This window comes from Triticum aestivum, chromosome 6A (genome assembly GCF_018294505.1).
Source record: "Triticum aestivum cultivar Chinese Spring chromosome 6A, IWGSC CS RefSeq v2.1, whole genome shotgun sequence".
NCBI classification, from domain to species: domain Eukaryota; kingdom Viridiplantae; phylum Streptophyta; class Magnoliopsida; order Poales; family Poaceae; genus Triticum; species Triticum aestivum.
In genome coordinates this window covers 13,860,874-13,875,127 of record NC_057809.1, presented here as the reverse complement: position 1 = coordinate 13,875,127, position 14,254 = coordinate 13,860,874, and the positions used below count along the sequence as shown (strand labels likewise).

General features: G+C 44.6%; 1 protein-coding gene across 1 annotated transcript; it reads right to left on the bottom strand.

Moving 5' to 3' along the window:
- Window positions 1-900: 900 nt before the first annotated feature.
- Window positions 901-9,153, bottom strand: LOC123131676 (uncharacterized). Its single transcript, XM_044551344.1, has 5 exons — window positions 7,968-9,153; window positions 7,094-7,213; window positions 4,965-5,009; window positions 4,803-4,874; window positions 901-4,723 (listed from the first exon to the last, which is right to left on the bottom strand). Exons 1-2 carry the CDS (start codon window positions 9,133-9,135, stop codon window positions 7,125-7,127), a joined length of 1,257 nt encoding a protein of 418 aa, XP_044407279.1. The 5' UTR covers window positions 9,136-9,153; the 3' UTR covers window positions 901-4,723; window positions 4,803-4,874; window positions 4,965-5,009; window positions 7,094-7,124.
- Between the last annotated feature and the right edge of the window lie 5,101 nt (window positions 9,154-14,254).

Here is a 14,254-nt window from a genome sequence, read left to right as displayed (position 1 = left end):
TTAATCTCCATAAAATCTCACTATCTCTTCTCCTTCCCCATGCAGGGTAACCAACACGCGCACGGCTCCCCTGCGAGGCCCCTCGGCTCATCTCCCTTGGGCTTCATCCCCTATAAATACATCAGCCTCCTCCCGATTATCATATCGATGGCGATTATGTTCTTCAACCCATGTGTATATGCTTCTAGTTAATATAAAGCGTCAGCATCCACCATTAGGAAGATGGCCTATCACTTTGAATCTTCTCTGCTCGAAACAGGTGAAGATTCATCTCCTTAACAGGAGTGTAATAAAGACCAAAGCTTACTGCATCTAGACTATCCCACTATTTAAACAGGTTCTCTTGCTTGTCTCTGGGCGAGGTGGAACTAAAGTTTGATGGGAGCCTTATCTTTACCGAGAGCTACTCTCGGCAACTGTTCCTGTTCCGAGAGCAGCGCTCCGTATAGGTACGGTTGGATCATAAAGTTAATACATATTCTTTATAATGAACACCGAAGTTTAATGCAATTGGACTATCGGACTATTTAAACATATAGGCGAGGTGGGACTAAATCGGCAACTATTGTTGTTCTAAGATCTGCTCTCGATAAAGAAGTCTAACGTCGCCGGATGTGCCACATGGCAAAACATTGTCGTGCGGGCACTGCATGGCTCTTGGCAAATCATTTGTAAATGTCAACCCGTGGGGACAAACGTTTGCAGCTAATTCCGTCCTTTTCTTTTTCCTTTTTTTCTTTATTCATTTCCTTTTAGAATGGCCGTGAGCCTTTTCCTGGGAAATGTCATATACTGATATTTGCCTATTTAGAAAGGAAAAAGTGACACGATTGACATCAATGGAGAAAATGCTCAAAGACATCAATGGATATAACAGCATTCCAGCCTGCACCAGCAGAATAGAGTAACTTTCCAGATATGTACATTCATCAAGACATTCCACGATGCAAATTGATTAACAAGGGTTTGACATAAGAAGATCGCATGCCCTATTTTGCCAACAGGGCGCTCACCTTCATAAACCTACAAGAACTGAGATGCTTGCAGGGCCAGTTATGGATTGTGGTTCTTTGACATGCCAAGTAACCCTGCATACCAACGCAAACTCATACAGAGTTATTGCTTGTACCACAAGATACATGGTAAGAAACCAAGTAAATCCCAAAAAATGAGTTTCAAGGAAACAACAAAATGCACTGACTTCATTATATCCAAGAAAATGACATAAACATAAAAAAGATATAACAGGATCAGAAAAATGGCAAAAATGAGTTTCAGTCTTTGTTGGTCAAAAAAGGCAATCAGAAAAATGGCAATTTGGGAGCTACTAGAAGCAAACAATAGAGGCCGTACTTCACCAAAGTACATAATATTATAATGTACATAGTACAGTTAATCAAATATAAAGACAATTCAAACATGGCTTTTAAAGCAACAAACCAATGGAGAAATAGCAAAATTAGATAGATTAACCAAACAGAGGTGACGATTCTTGTGATTCATGATCTTACAGCAAAATCAGCTGATAGTCTGAAAACATTCTGCAGATTAAACTGTTAGAAATCCATATAATGAAACTTAGCTAACTGAATTTAATCTTCAAAAAAAATTTAGAGGCATGGACATTATTGAGAGCATTTTTTTTGTAAATACTATATAGCATTCAGGGAGAAAATATATACTCCCTCCGTTCCTTGATATAAGGTGTATAGATTTTTGAGAAAAAGTTCAAAATATAAGGTGTATTGCCTTGCACCACTCATTTGAATAACTTTTTAAGGGATTTGATTACATTTCCTTACACAGGGCAAGCTCCTCTATTTTCTCATATTAATTAGTCAGGTGTAGTCTTGCCCAAAACTTGTGAAATTTTTCCTCCATGTGCATTCTTTAATTTCCGTGCCAAAAACTATACACCCTATATTTAGGAATGGAGGGAGTACTAAGCCTCAAACCAACCAATCTATAGAGTGAGGGGTAAATTTTCCATAGCCCACTGATTAACTCTACAAGAGCTATTCACAAAAGATGCATCTGACTGCAAAATAATAGCAACATAACCAAAGATTAATGCATGATTGTGTGCACAAAGCAAAAGGTCAAATGAGTGCACGCCAGTGATAAGTTTATTACTTTGCCACTGCCAAAATCCAGTGCAAAATGGAACTACAAAACAGGGAAGGAAGACACCAAAAGGGGAAAAAACAAAAAGAGGAACAGTAGCACAAAGGAACAACTCAACAATAAAGGTTTCCTAGAGGACAGAACGGACCATCTCTACTTACCAAAAAAAGAGTAAGGTTTCCTATCACGTCAAAAAACTTTTTGCCCGTTCCTTTCGTCCGCCTCTTCCGTTTCACATCCTGCCTAGTGCCGCTCCTCTCCCCCACTCGGTTTTCTAGATGGCAAAAGAACCCGCGCAAGGAAAAAAAAAGTCCAGCAGAATCCATCGCCCACCTCTCTCATTTTTCCACCCCGCACCACTCTTCAACCCTAAATCCCCTTTCCCTGTTCTCCGCCGCCACGCCTACCGCTCCCGGAACATCCGCTGCAGCCAGCCGCCACCCCACACCTCAACACCTCCTTCCTCTCCTCGACTCGCTGGTGCCACTTCAATGTCCGAGCTACCCAAAAATACGCTGCGTGACACCGCCACCCCCCCGGTTCCTTACATTGACCTCCTCACCCGCTGGCTCTGCCTTCGCATCAGTCTGCTACGTCACTGACCCAGAGAGGCCGATGGGGCACCGGTCGATTGGCGCCGGGGGCTCATGATCCGGCGCCGCAAGCAAAAGATTTGATTCTTCTATGTTCGATTCAGAGCCCCTCCTCTGAATTCTTTTGATGCTCTTATAACATGCGCCACTCTGGGGATCTCGCAGATCTCGACCTTGACGAACTCCACCTATGCGAAGGCGGCACCAAGACCGGCAGCAGCAAGTACGGGCTTGCTCCTCTACAAGGTAGACGGCCTCATCCTCTCCTTTGTTTTGACATTTTCCTGTGCACTGCATGGGATAAACTGACTACTAATTTGATGTAATTGGTAGAACACTGAATTTCTTATTGTATATATTAAACAACTAAATTTGTAATTGTCATAACTAAACGATTTGGACACAGATTTTATGCACTTGGTACTTTGCATCTCTCAGTCTGGTGACACTTTAGTATTCTTATGCCTTTGTGCAGATCATGGAAGGAGGTAATCTGGTTTTTGGCAATGAAGTTTTAACTGAGGAAAGAATGGACAGAGGAAACACAACAAAGTGAAAGTTAAAGCGAAAAACAGTTTTCATGACAAACTCTCTCTGCCCAGTCTCCCAGCCATCCATGCATGCTGCATATTAGTCACCTAGAAAAGTCACTGAATACTGCATGGTCACTTAGAGAAATTATGCTGCTGAAATGGTCAGTATACTACATTAAGAGAAACATCACTGGCATTTTGTTAAGAGGGAATGATCCGAAGTGGACAAAATTGCATCAATGCATTTCTCTTCAGAAACAAAATTGCCAACTACTTGGCCATTAGCTTCCAAAATTGGACATGAGCTTTAGTAATTAAATTGGCACGATATGTCTCAATTCTATTTGTTTTGCAGATTGGGAGGATAAAAGGTATAGAGCCCTTTTTTTCTCTTCTGTGGGGTTGCAATTTATTCCTTGCATATCATTTTGTTGCTAGCAACCTAATGTTTGCCTGTTGTAGGACCAAGCAGGTTGGGGAAAGAATTTAATTAGGATTAATTTGTGCTGCACTTTCCCACAACTGATATTCAAGAATTAGGTTATCACTTAACACTTGCTAATTGCATCAGTTAGTATGCAGACACATTAACAATAAATAGATGGTAAATCAAGGTTCACATTAACAATAAAGGTAAATCATGGTTGTTATGTAAAAAACTAACTAAAATTTTAGTGGTACATTTTGTATGCCTCCGTTGCAAGTTGCAACGCACGGGCTATTACTTAGTGTAGGGGAAAATGGATACCACAAACAACCAAAAAAAAACAACCAAGTCTACACCAATGTTTACCTAAAATGCATGGATAAACAAATAGTGGCCTAAACTATTGATGTGAGATGGAAAACCGATCATGAAGTCCAGTGTATTGATGCACATCATGCATCTACTAAATCAAGGAAACTGCAGCAAATCAAAGCACCAAATCCAGAAATGTATAATTAAAGTACATGTAAGAAAAGAAGCAAACAGGCTGATTGGTAAAAGCAGAGCGCAAGATCTCAGTTCACAAAAGTATGTCAATCAAGGATCAAGTAAATATTTTGTAGTAGCACACTATGCATCTGAAAAAGAACAAAAAGTTATGGTCCAAAAAAGGCAACGCAAATATTCGCAAAAGGAAAACTGATGAATAGTAGCATTCTTTAGTTTTTACTGATATTATGCCACCACGTCTAAAAGTGGCTAATAAACATCCTTTTATTTTACTGATATGTATTGCTGTCGTACAAATAGGGAGCAATGAGATGAACTTTTGTTGAAAGCAAGGTGCCAACTCACAATTACGACTTCTATCAGCCTACACTCATTTGTTTTTTCTTCATTGTGTCAAATGACCATGACAGTACACTCATTTTTAGGAAGCTACAAACAGATCATAATAACAATGCTTACCTGTCCCCTGTACTTACCTGCCTCCTGTTCTATGATTCAACTCGTACAACCAAGTGCTGTTAAGAGACCAAATCCAACTGAAAATGACAGCTAATTAGACGCAGTTTGGAGCCGCTGGCCATGTGAATCAAAACATACTGGGAGCGTTTTACTTACATTTTCATTTTACACTTTCTATGGTCTTCATATACAAGACGAAATTAAAAACCCTATAAACAACATATGCCTCTGCAATTGATGAAGTTTCATACGATTAATGGTGATACAAACTATGCCCAACTGAAACATATGAAGGAAGCAATTCGAAAAAATATATACCTGCTGCAGATGCAAATCCTACTGATCACTAAATCATGCGACCACCTGCACCAAGCATAAAACAAAAAAAGATTTCTATTAAAAGCTATTCCAATTTATATTTTAGTTCTGCAACACAGATGTATGCAATTGTGATTCATGCCGCTAGCCAACAAACTAACAAGAGCTTCATATTCTCAAAGATCGTAGAGGAAAAAAACAAAGGTAGAACACATCACAGCTGAGATTTCAACAATTTTAACAGGATGTTATTGGACGCACTAACTATGCCATGGGTCATCAGAAACCATATCAAGATCTTTCCTTAAAACGTAGCTGTAATTGAAGTAGCAAGCCTGCTTCATTCTAATCATCTAATAGCCAAATTATAGATGGGTAACATTTATGAACAAAATATTGCTGCACGAAACAGGAAAATATTTAGATGGCTTTGTGAACTGGTGCTTCACCATCGCCCATCACTGTAAATGTGGCTAGTGTTGCCTTGATCCCCACAAAAGAGGCTGACATGGATGGTTACACGCTGTGAGCCCCTTTCCATCACACCAGATCTACCATGACTGTCACTATTACAGGCGCAGTTGCTCGAAAGAAAAAACGCTGGATGCCACAATGGGAAGGGAAAGGAGGGGCACAAAGTTGGAAGGAGAGGGGCAGCATTATTATTCACCATTTTTGTAGGCTTTGATCGCTCGCTTGATTAGTTCTTACCGTGGGAAGGAGCACCAAGCTGCCGTGCAGGCCCAGCAGTAGCTAAGGCTCAGTGGCAGGCATTAGGAAGCTTAACAAGAGAAGATATGGTTGTGCGGAAAAGCAAATGCAAATAAGCTAAGCTAAACAAGGAGGTGGTTGGACATGAGGATATGACCCATTGGATAATGGGCCCAGCAACAGTTTCAGGAGATGGTTGGACATGAGAACATGACCTATTGGATAATGGGCCCAGCAATAGTGTCTGTCTTCTCGACCAGGCCGCGTGCATGAAGCGGCATTCCTACCAAACCTAATTCTGTGCCTCGTGACTAATCCGGTACAGTGGATGAAAAGCCTCTCTGAGAAGGATATGACCCATTGGAGAATGGGCCCAGCAACAGTTTCAGGAGATGGTTGGACATGAGGACATCACCTATTGGATAATGGGCCCAGCAATAGTGTATGTCTTCTCGACCCGGCCGCGTGCATGAAGCAGCATTGCTACCAAACCTAATTCTGTGCCTCGTTACTAATCCGGTACAGTCGATGAAAAGCCTCTCTGAGAAGGAGAATGGGGGTGAGGGCCATGGTGAAAAAGATGTCGAGCACAGGACACAAACAAAACCCGCCCGCTGCCAGCAGGACCAACGAGAATGGAGGCCCCGCTGGCAGAGAAGCAGCGACTAAATGACCGAAGTCTATGAGCTTCGATGAAAACAAGCGGACAACACAGTAAGGAAAGAAACAACTACCAGATGGAACGACACATGACCGCCACCTCTCTCCGCCCAAGTAGTCTAGGACCATTTATTAAAAACATTCATATTGTACTACATGTGGTGGGATTGCATTTGCATGCTCAATATCATAAGGGATAGACCTGTTCAGACTTCCGAGAAAACATCCTTCTTTTTTACTGTGTCAGCACAGTAGTTATTGACCTAAGACCTATCTAGGGAAAGGCCTAATTTTGCTTCCTCGACTATTGCATTGGTTCAATTTACCCCCAAGCTCAAACCATTCAGAAGTTGCACCCTCAGCCCTCTACTATTGAAACAAGATGAAAAAAGTGCAGAGATCAACACATGGCTTCAGAATTCAATTCAGGACCCCAACACCCAGGAGTCGACTTCATCTTATGATACGGATAGCACAGGAAATGATGCTCTATCTCCTACAAGCGGCAGCCAGCATCAACTACTGTAGCATCGTTTACGATATTAATCATAAGGTGTTATATGGGCAAAACAGTTGACTGGGTTGAACAAGTAAAATAAAGAGACAGCTGACAAAGTGACAACGCTATTTCACACAGCAAAACACAGGGTGTCCCTTGGTCTAAGTCTTTCATCTCATTGCACCAACCAAGTCATAAAAAATATGCAGATCATACGAAACTGAAGGTTGACGAGATGCATGACAATATATGGTTTTACCCCGCAGCTGTGGAATGGCTGGACCAGTACTTCACTGCTGTTGCGGCACAATGGCTGGAATTGTACTTCGCTGCTGTGGTGGCTCAATGGCTGGAGCGGTACTTGACGCTCTGACAGTACCTGTGGCAACCAACCTCATTAGTGATGATTGCACGAGCCATAACTCAGAAGGATCAGGAAAAATTAACTTCAGTACTTCACTACCAAAGGGATTAATGATTAAACCTTTGAAATCACTCCGCCAAGATTAGGTAAAATAGCTCGACAAACTCGGTGATTGAATACCCAATTCAGGCTCAAACCCATCCTAACATCGCCGACATATGAAATGATCATAAAACGTAACATTCTTTTCAAATAAGATCGCAGCTTCTGGCTATTCCAAAATCACCAGATTCCCAAGTATAATCAAACATAATAATAAAGAGTTATCCATTTGAACCTTTGGAAGCTGCTAACAATTCTCTCAAAAATTGAAGTACTGCAAGTAGCCAAGATATCGGCCTCACAGCCTTGGTTTTTTTCGTAAACAAGAATCATCTTGACATCTACATAAAATTCTAAGACCCATTGTTGCAACAGAATGATCAGATTATTACGAATTGTCAACAATTCTTTAGTTAATTTATTGATTTTGTGACCAATTGTTGCAACAGAATAATCAGATTGTTCTGAGCAATCTGCATGCCTACTTTGCTTCAGAGCAAAAGGGAGAACAACAACAGAGGATAAGAACAGATGGGAAATCTAGATACAAAAAATGTCAAGATGATAGAATAGCAATGGACACCTCAACTTAGGGGAATATGAGAGGTGACACCTCAACCATTGAACAATTTTCATGAGCTAATGAACTATGAAGAATTTTTATTACCTGCAGTATAGAAGTATGCAAACGGATGGTAGGAATACTCCAAAAATGTTTGATTAAGATTCGTCCACTCCATTGACTCAAGTTGAAGCATGAAGCTGTAGGCGGCCACACCCCCACCGAAGGACACTGTTAGAAGAAGCGCATCCCCATCCTCAGAGTACCCTACTATAGTCAGCATAGCATACTGAAGCATACTATGCATGCGAGCCGTCTTTCGCAGCACCCATATGGCAGTACCATGACTATTGACCATGCGTTCCCAGATTTGGAACCTCGGGTACGAAAATACAGCGAGGCCAACACCGCCATGCTCTCCCCTGATGATCCGGATGCTGCAACTGGGAATGCGATCAAAAATAGGCCTCCTGACCACAGATAGTGTCTGGCTATCCAAATCGAACTTGAGTATGCCATCCTCGTGCTGACACTTTTTTAGCCACCAGTAAAGAGCATTGCCGACGAGGGTGGAGGGGAAGCTGCTAACAACACATGGTTCCGCCATTACGACAAGATCTCCCCACTCACCGGTGTCCGAGGAGTAGACCCGGGCTAGGACCGGGTGTCTCACTCTGGTGGCCACCAGAACCACCTTGAAGGGGCCCGAGTGGCAGTCTCCGTGCACGTGGCCCTGCTCGCCGCCGGCAGCGCAGACCACCGCTCCGTTGGCGACGGCGTACTCGCCGTCGACGAAATCCGGAGGAATCACCACGGCGCGGAGGCCGCGGCGGCCGCCGACGAGAGGGGCGAAAACGAGGAGCAGGGCCAGATCCTGGTTGACCATGAGGACGCGGCCGTGGCGGTACCCGAGCAAGGTCCAGCAACCGAGCACGTGCCAGAACCGCATGGAGAAGCGCTCGCGGGGGATCCGGTCCGGGGCGTCGAGGAGCGGGGTGAACACCAGCTCCCCGTCGCGCTCCTCGAAGACGCCGAGGACGGGGGGCCTCCGGTGGTGGGTGCGGAAGCGGCGGAGGAAGGCGCGGTCCGCGGCGAGGCGGCCCCAGAGCCTCGAGACGGCGGCGGCGCGGACGAGCGAGGAGGGCAGCGGGGGGAGACGGACGAGGATCTCGCCCAGGACGTCCTCGTCTTCCAGCGGCGCCGCCGCCTGCGGAGGGCCGGGGCGGAGGGCCGTCTCGCCGCCGCCGCCGCCGCCGGAGCCCTCGTGAGTCATGTGGGGAAAAGAAACGGAAATGGGGGAGCGGAGTAGGGCTGTAGGTTACTGGAGGATGCGTAAGAAGGAAGTAATAAATGGGCTGGGCTCCAGAGAAAAGCAAGCTCACTCATCCTTGGATTACGGGCCAGCAGTGAGTTTTCTTTTTCTGTTTCTCTTTTTCCTTTCTTCTTCTTCTTTTTCTGTTTCTCTTTTTCCTTTCCTTTCGTTTCTAGTTTTATTTTTTTGTTTTTGTTCTTCTTTTTGTATTTAGTTATTTCTGTTCATTTTTTTCTTTTCTTTTCCTTTTTTTCGATTTTTCTGTTTGTTTTCTTTCTCTGGTTTTTTATTTGTTTGTCCTTTTAGTTTCTTCTCTTTTTATCAAAAGAGTTTCAAAATATTCAAATATTGTTCGCATTTACATAAAATGTTCAGGTTTCAAAAAATGTTCTCGTTACACAAAAAGTGGAAAACTTTCCAAATGCAGAAAATGTACCGGATTTCAATTTTTTTTTCATGTTTTCATAAATGTTCGCGCTTCCAAATTTGTTCGGGATTTTTCTAAATTGTTCTCCGTTTCAAAATTAGTTCTCAAGATTCAAAAATGTCCGTGCTTTAAAAAATTGTTCGTGCTTCCAAATTTGTTCTCCGTTTCAAAATTTGTTCTCAAGATTCAAAAAATGTTTGCGCTTCCAAATTTGTTCTCTGTTTCAAAATTTGTACTCATGATTCAAAAAATGTTCTTGCTTTATAAAATTGTCCAAAAATTCCAAAAAAATTGGGCAATTCAAAATTTGTTCATGTTTTCAAATATGTTCGCGGTTTCAACATTTTATTTGCATTTTGAACAAAGGTCATGTTTCAAATTTGTTCACATTTTAAAAAATGCTCTGTTTAAACGTTTTTGTTCTGAACTGAAAAATGTTCCTGTTTTCCATTTTTGTTAAAAAATTAAAACTGTTTGTGGTCTCAGAAAATACTCCGAAAATTCAAAAAAAATTGAGTTTTCCATAATTTGTTGTTAATTTTTGAAAAATTGTTCGCATTTTAGAAAACTGTTCGGGATTTGCAAAATTTGTTCATGTTTCTTTTTTGAATTGAAAATACAAAAAACTTTACTGCATCAAGAAAATGTTGGAACATATAAAAATTGTGATATTTAGGAATTTCCAAAAAAGGAAATAATAAATCACTTATTCGAAAACTGTTTGTAATAAAAAATTTGCGGCATTTCAAAACTGTTTGCAACTTTGAAGGAATGTTTTTCAAATCTCAACCTTCCTGAGTATTCTTATAGCGTTTTGCCCCTTTAAGTACAGCTGCCATTCTCTACTGTAGTGGCTAATGGGTCGCAGTAATGACTGGTGTGTGCGAGCTATCGCCTGATAGGAAAACAACGAACGGGCGCATTGGTGGGCTGGCCCAGTCGCGCGTCGACCCTGTGCATCGACTTTTTGCATGACGCAAACTGCATCGTATAGGGACTCTCAACGTTTGTGGCCAGCGGACCGTCTGAAACGTCCATCGGTCCCTCGCGGTGCATACGATAAAGGGCAATCGAACGTTTCATATTTCATCTCCACGCGAATACATCAGCGTATGGGCCTCGTGCGACAGCTGGCCCAACTGCTCGCCCAGTCCCTCCCACCCCTTTCTATTGCTCATATGTTGTCTTTTTCCTCTCGATCCCCTTCTCTTTCAATTGCTCCTCATCTTCCTCCTTCAGATCTCGCCACTCCTCATCTTCCTCCTTCAGATTCCGCTGCCGGCTAGCCCCAATCCCACATAGGTCCCCATCTCCAACATCAGCGCCCCACAAACACTTCTTCCACTGCCCTCGGCTTGCAGATTCATTCCGCCCTGGCAAGCCGGAGTTGGGAAGCTGCCATGGACATGTCGTCCGCGAGTTGCTGCTCACAGTTTCATACGCTGGACCCGTCCACTAGAGATGCTGCAACCAACGACCAAAAAAGCTACAACAATTTGATTCGAAAAGCTTCAACTTGCGGCATATAAACTTTCAACCGGACACCGTGGACTGAAAAATCTACATTCACTCATACGAAAGCTTCAACCGTAGTTTCAAAAAGTTTCAACCGGCGAAATACAGTAGTTTTATCCGACCACTATGAAAAAAGAGAGGCTAAAACCATTGTTTTGGGAAGTTTCATCCATTAAATTGAAAAGTTTCAACCCACATTTCCAAGTCAACGGCGGCGATGGAGAAGCAAAATAAATGAGGCAACCAACGACAAGAACTTTGCTGGAAGCGGCCGAGTTTTTTGCTGCAACCATCGCCATTTTTTGCAACAACCACGACGGATTTGCTACATCGATCATGGCAGAGCTGTGACCTACTAAGATGGTGCCTTTTTTGTTGCAACCGTCCTCGGATTGTGCTACTACCGGCGAGGGATTTTGCTATATCTATCATGGCGGAGTCGCGACGCGCGACGGCGGCGACACCAAAATTGCTGCAACGGTCGTACTTTTTTGCTACCATCGGTGTTTTCTTCTGCTACATCCATGAACGGCATAATTTTTGCTATGACCCATGATTTTGTTTTATTTTTGTGACCAACAAATTGAGGGCGTGGTACGGCACGAGCTTGACGATGGTGGTGTCGTGGGCATCTCCACTGGAGTTGCCATGGCCGGTAAGCGTGGGCGGCCAAGGATGCGGTGGTGAGCGCAGGTTGCCGGCGAGCACGACGGGGAGGATGCGGCAAGGCTGCCAACAACTACAGCGGCGGCGAGCTTCAACGCCGACGGCGATGGCTGTGAGCTTCAACCGCGATGGCGACGGAGATGAGCTTCAACCGTGACGGCGATGGCGATGGCTGTGAGCTTCAATGGCAAGGCGACAATGGCGAGCCTGTGATGCAGCAAGGGCGGTGGCCGGGGATCGGGGCGTTGACCTTGGCACTCCTTTTTGTGTTGAAGTGATTGCTTTGTTTTTTTTGTTGCAGATGATGGGACAAAGGATTACGCATATCAAACGGTTGCAAGGAGTTTGATTGTACGATGGAAATAGGACCGGCGGAAACTTTCGGCCGGCTGACCGACGCCCATCAGTGGCCAAAAAAAGTATAAGGTTTGTGCGACGCGAAAAAAGTACAACTCCTGTGTGAGGTTCTACCAAGAAGAGATCTTTATAAGGTGAGATCTCATCCGTCGCTCTAGTGATGGTTAGTGTAATTTTCGGAGAGGCGACCGCAAGGGCGATTGGATCTCATCTTGGTCCCGTCGCCCGCCACCAGATCTTATCGCCGGCGTTCGGGCCTCCGTCCTGACCACAGGTGATCTGTAGCCTTCCCTGCTCTCTCGTCCATCCCCCCAATCCCTCCCCCACCCTTTCCCATCCATAACCCATCCACATAGGCCTTCTGTGCGGTTCTAGGGTGCACAGTCGTACATCACATACAAACCCTAGTTTTAGGTCTCATGTGAGGAGAGTGGTGGTCTGATCGAGGAGGATGGAGGCAGTAGAGGGGTTGATGAAGGGGTTGAAGTTGTTAGCGGTGGAGAAGAAGCGCTTGAAGATCGGGGAGAAGGAAAGGGACAAGGCTCCAGAGTAGGCACTGGATGTTTCGTAGGCAGTGGGTAAGCTTGGAGAAGCCAGCACATCCAGGGGGCGCACGCTGGGAAGTTTTTATCTTCACCTTCATGCAGGCGCCGTGGGGAGCACGCTGGGAAATTTTTGTGCCCGGCCAAGGGGCTAGGCTGCAAGGAATTGGACGAGAACATTTTTCTCTTCACCTTCATGCATGCGACGGGTCGGAGGAGAGCCCTGGAGGACGGACCCTGGTGGTTCGATAAGAAGCTGTTGCTAATATGGAGAAGTATGATCCTGATAAAACAGTTGATGAGTATGAGTTCAACTTGATCCCCATATGGATTCATGTGTTCGGGATACCACTGAGATCTATGAACAGGGCTATGGGAGAGCTCATAGGAAGAGATTTTCAGGGGGTTCTGGATGTGGAAGTTGGTCGTGATGGCAAAGCCGTGGGTAAATTCCTTCGTGGTTTGGAAGTCTCTGACATATGCCCCTTGTGTGGTACGGAACACGAGGGCTGCTTCCACGCATTCTGCAGGTGCCCCCGTGCAGTTGAGTTGTGGCGTGCTATGCAAACAGATTGGGCGCTGCCTGATGTGATGAGTGTTCCGAACACCGGCCCGGAATGGCTGTTGGGTGTGTTGGAACCATTGCCAGACACATCCCGAATGGTGTTGCTGATGACTCTCTGGCGTGTTTGGCACGTACGTAATGAGATAACTCATGAGAAAGTCCCTCAGCCAACCGAAGCTTCCTGTCGTTTTCTTCAGGGGTACGTCAACTCGCTGCTGTGCATTCAGTTCCACCCAACTAGTGATATTGCCAAGGGCAAGATGCCTATGCACGTTGCTGGAGCTCCACATGTGAAGAAACATGCACCTCGGTCAGCCACTAGGAAGGATGAACTCACTTGGTCACCACCGCCGGAGGGCTGGACAAAGCTTAACACGGATGGAGCTTATCAGGAAGCGGACGGATCAGCTGGAGCTGGGATGGTGTTGAGAGATGATGTGGGGGCCATAATTTTTACTGCTTGCAGGGGCTCTTTCACATGTGATAATGCCCTCCAGGCTGAGTTGGCTGCCTGTCGAGAAGGCCTTGCGCTGGCCCTGGAGCGAACTGATCGACCCATCTTGATGGAGCTGGATTGTAAGGAGGCTGTATCCATAATAACAACTCCAGGTATAGATCGATCTAGCAATATGGCATGTATCCAGGAAATCAAGGCGTTGTTGGAAAATGATAGAGAAGTGGTGGTCAAGCTTATCAGCCGAAGTCAAAATAGAGTGAGTGATGCCCTTGCTGCGTATGGGCGTACAATGCCACGAACGGCTGTGTGGTTAGGCTCTAGCTTAGAGGAGATTGCTACCCTTTGTATGAACGATATTATGCCCTCTTAATTTAATACAATCTCCTTTCTCCCTGCAAAAAAGGATATTAACGAGCCACTCATGAGGGGATTCACACTTGACAGAAATGAGGAAGGACCCAAGGATGGGGAGATGAGTGAGTCAGGCGACAAAAAGAAGAAGTTGCTTTGGTGCCGATTTGAGTACGAACATATGCCGGACTTCTGCTACA

What these genes read in the sequence shown, in the direction of transcription:
- LOC123131676 (XM_044551344.1), bottom strand. Translation starts at nt 9,135, where the DNA reads ATGACTCACGAGGGCTCCGGCGGCGGCGGCGGCGGCGAGACGGCCCTC. An exon ending in TGCATACTTCTATACTGCAG is followed by an intron (nt 7,214 to 7,967) that starts GTAATAAAAATT and finishes TGGTTGCCACAG; the next exon opens with GTACTGTCAGAGCGTCAAGT.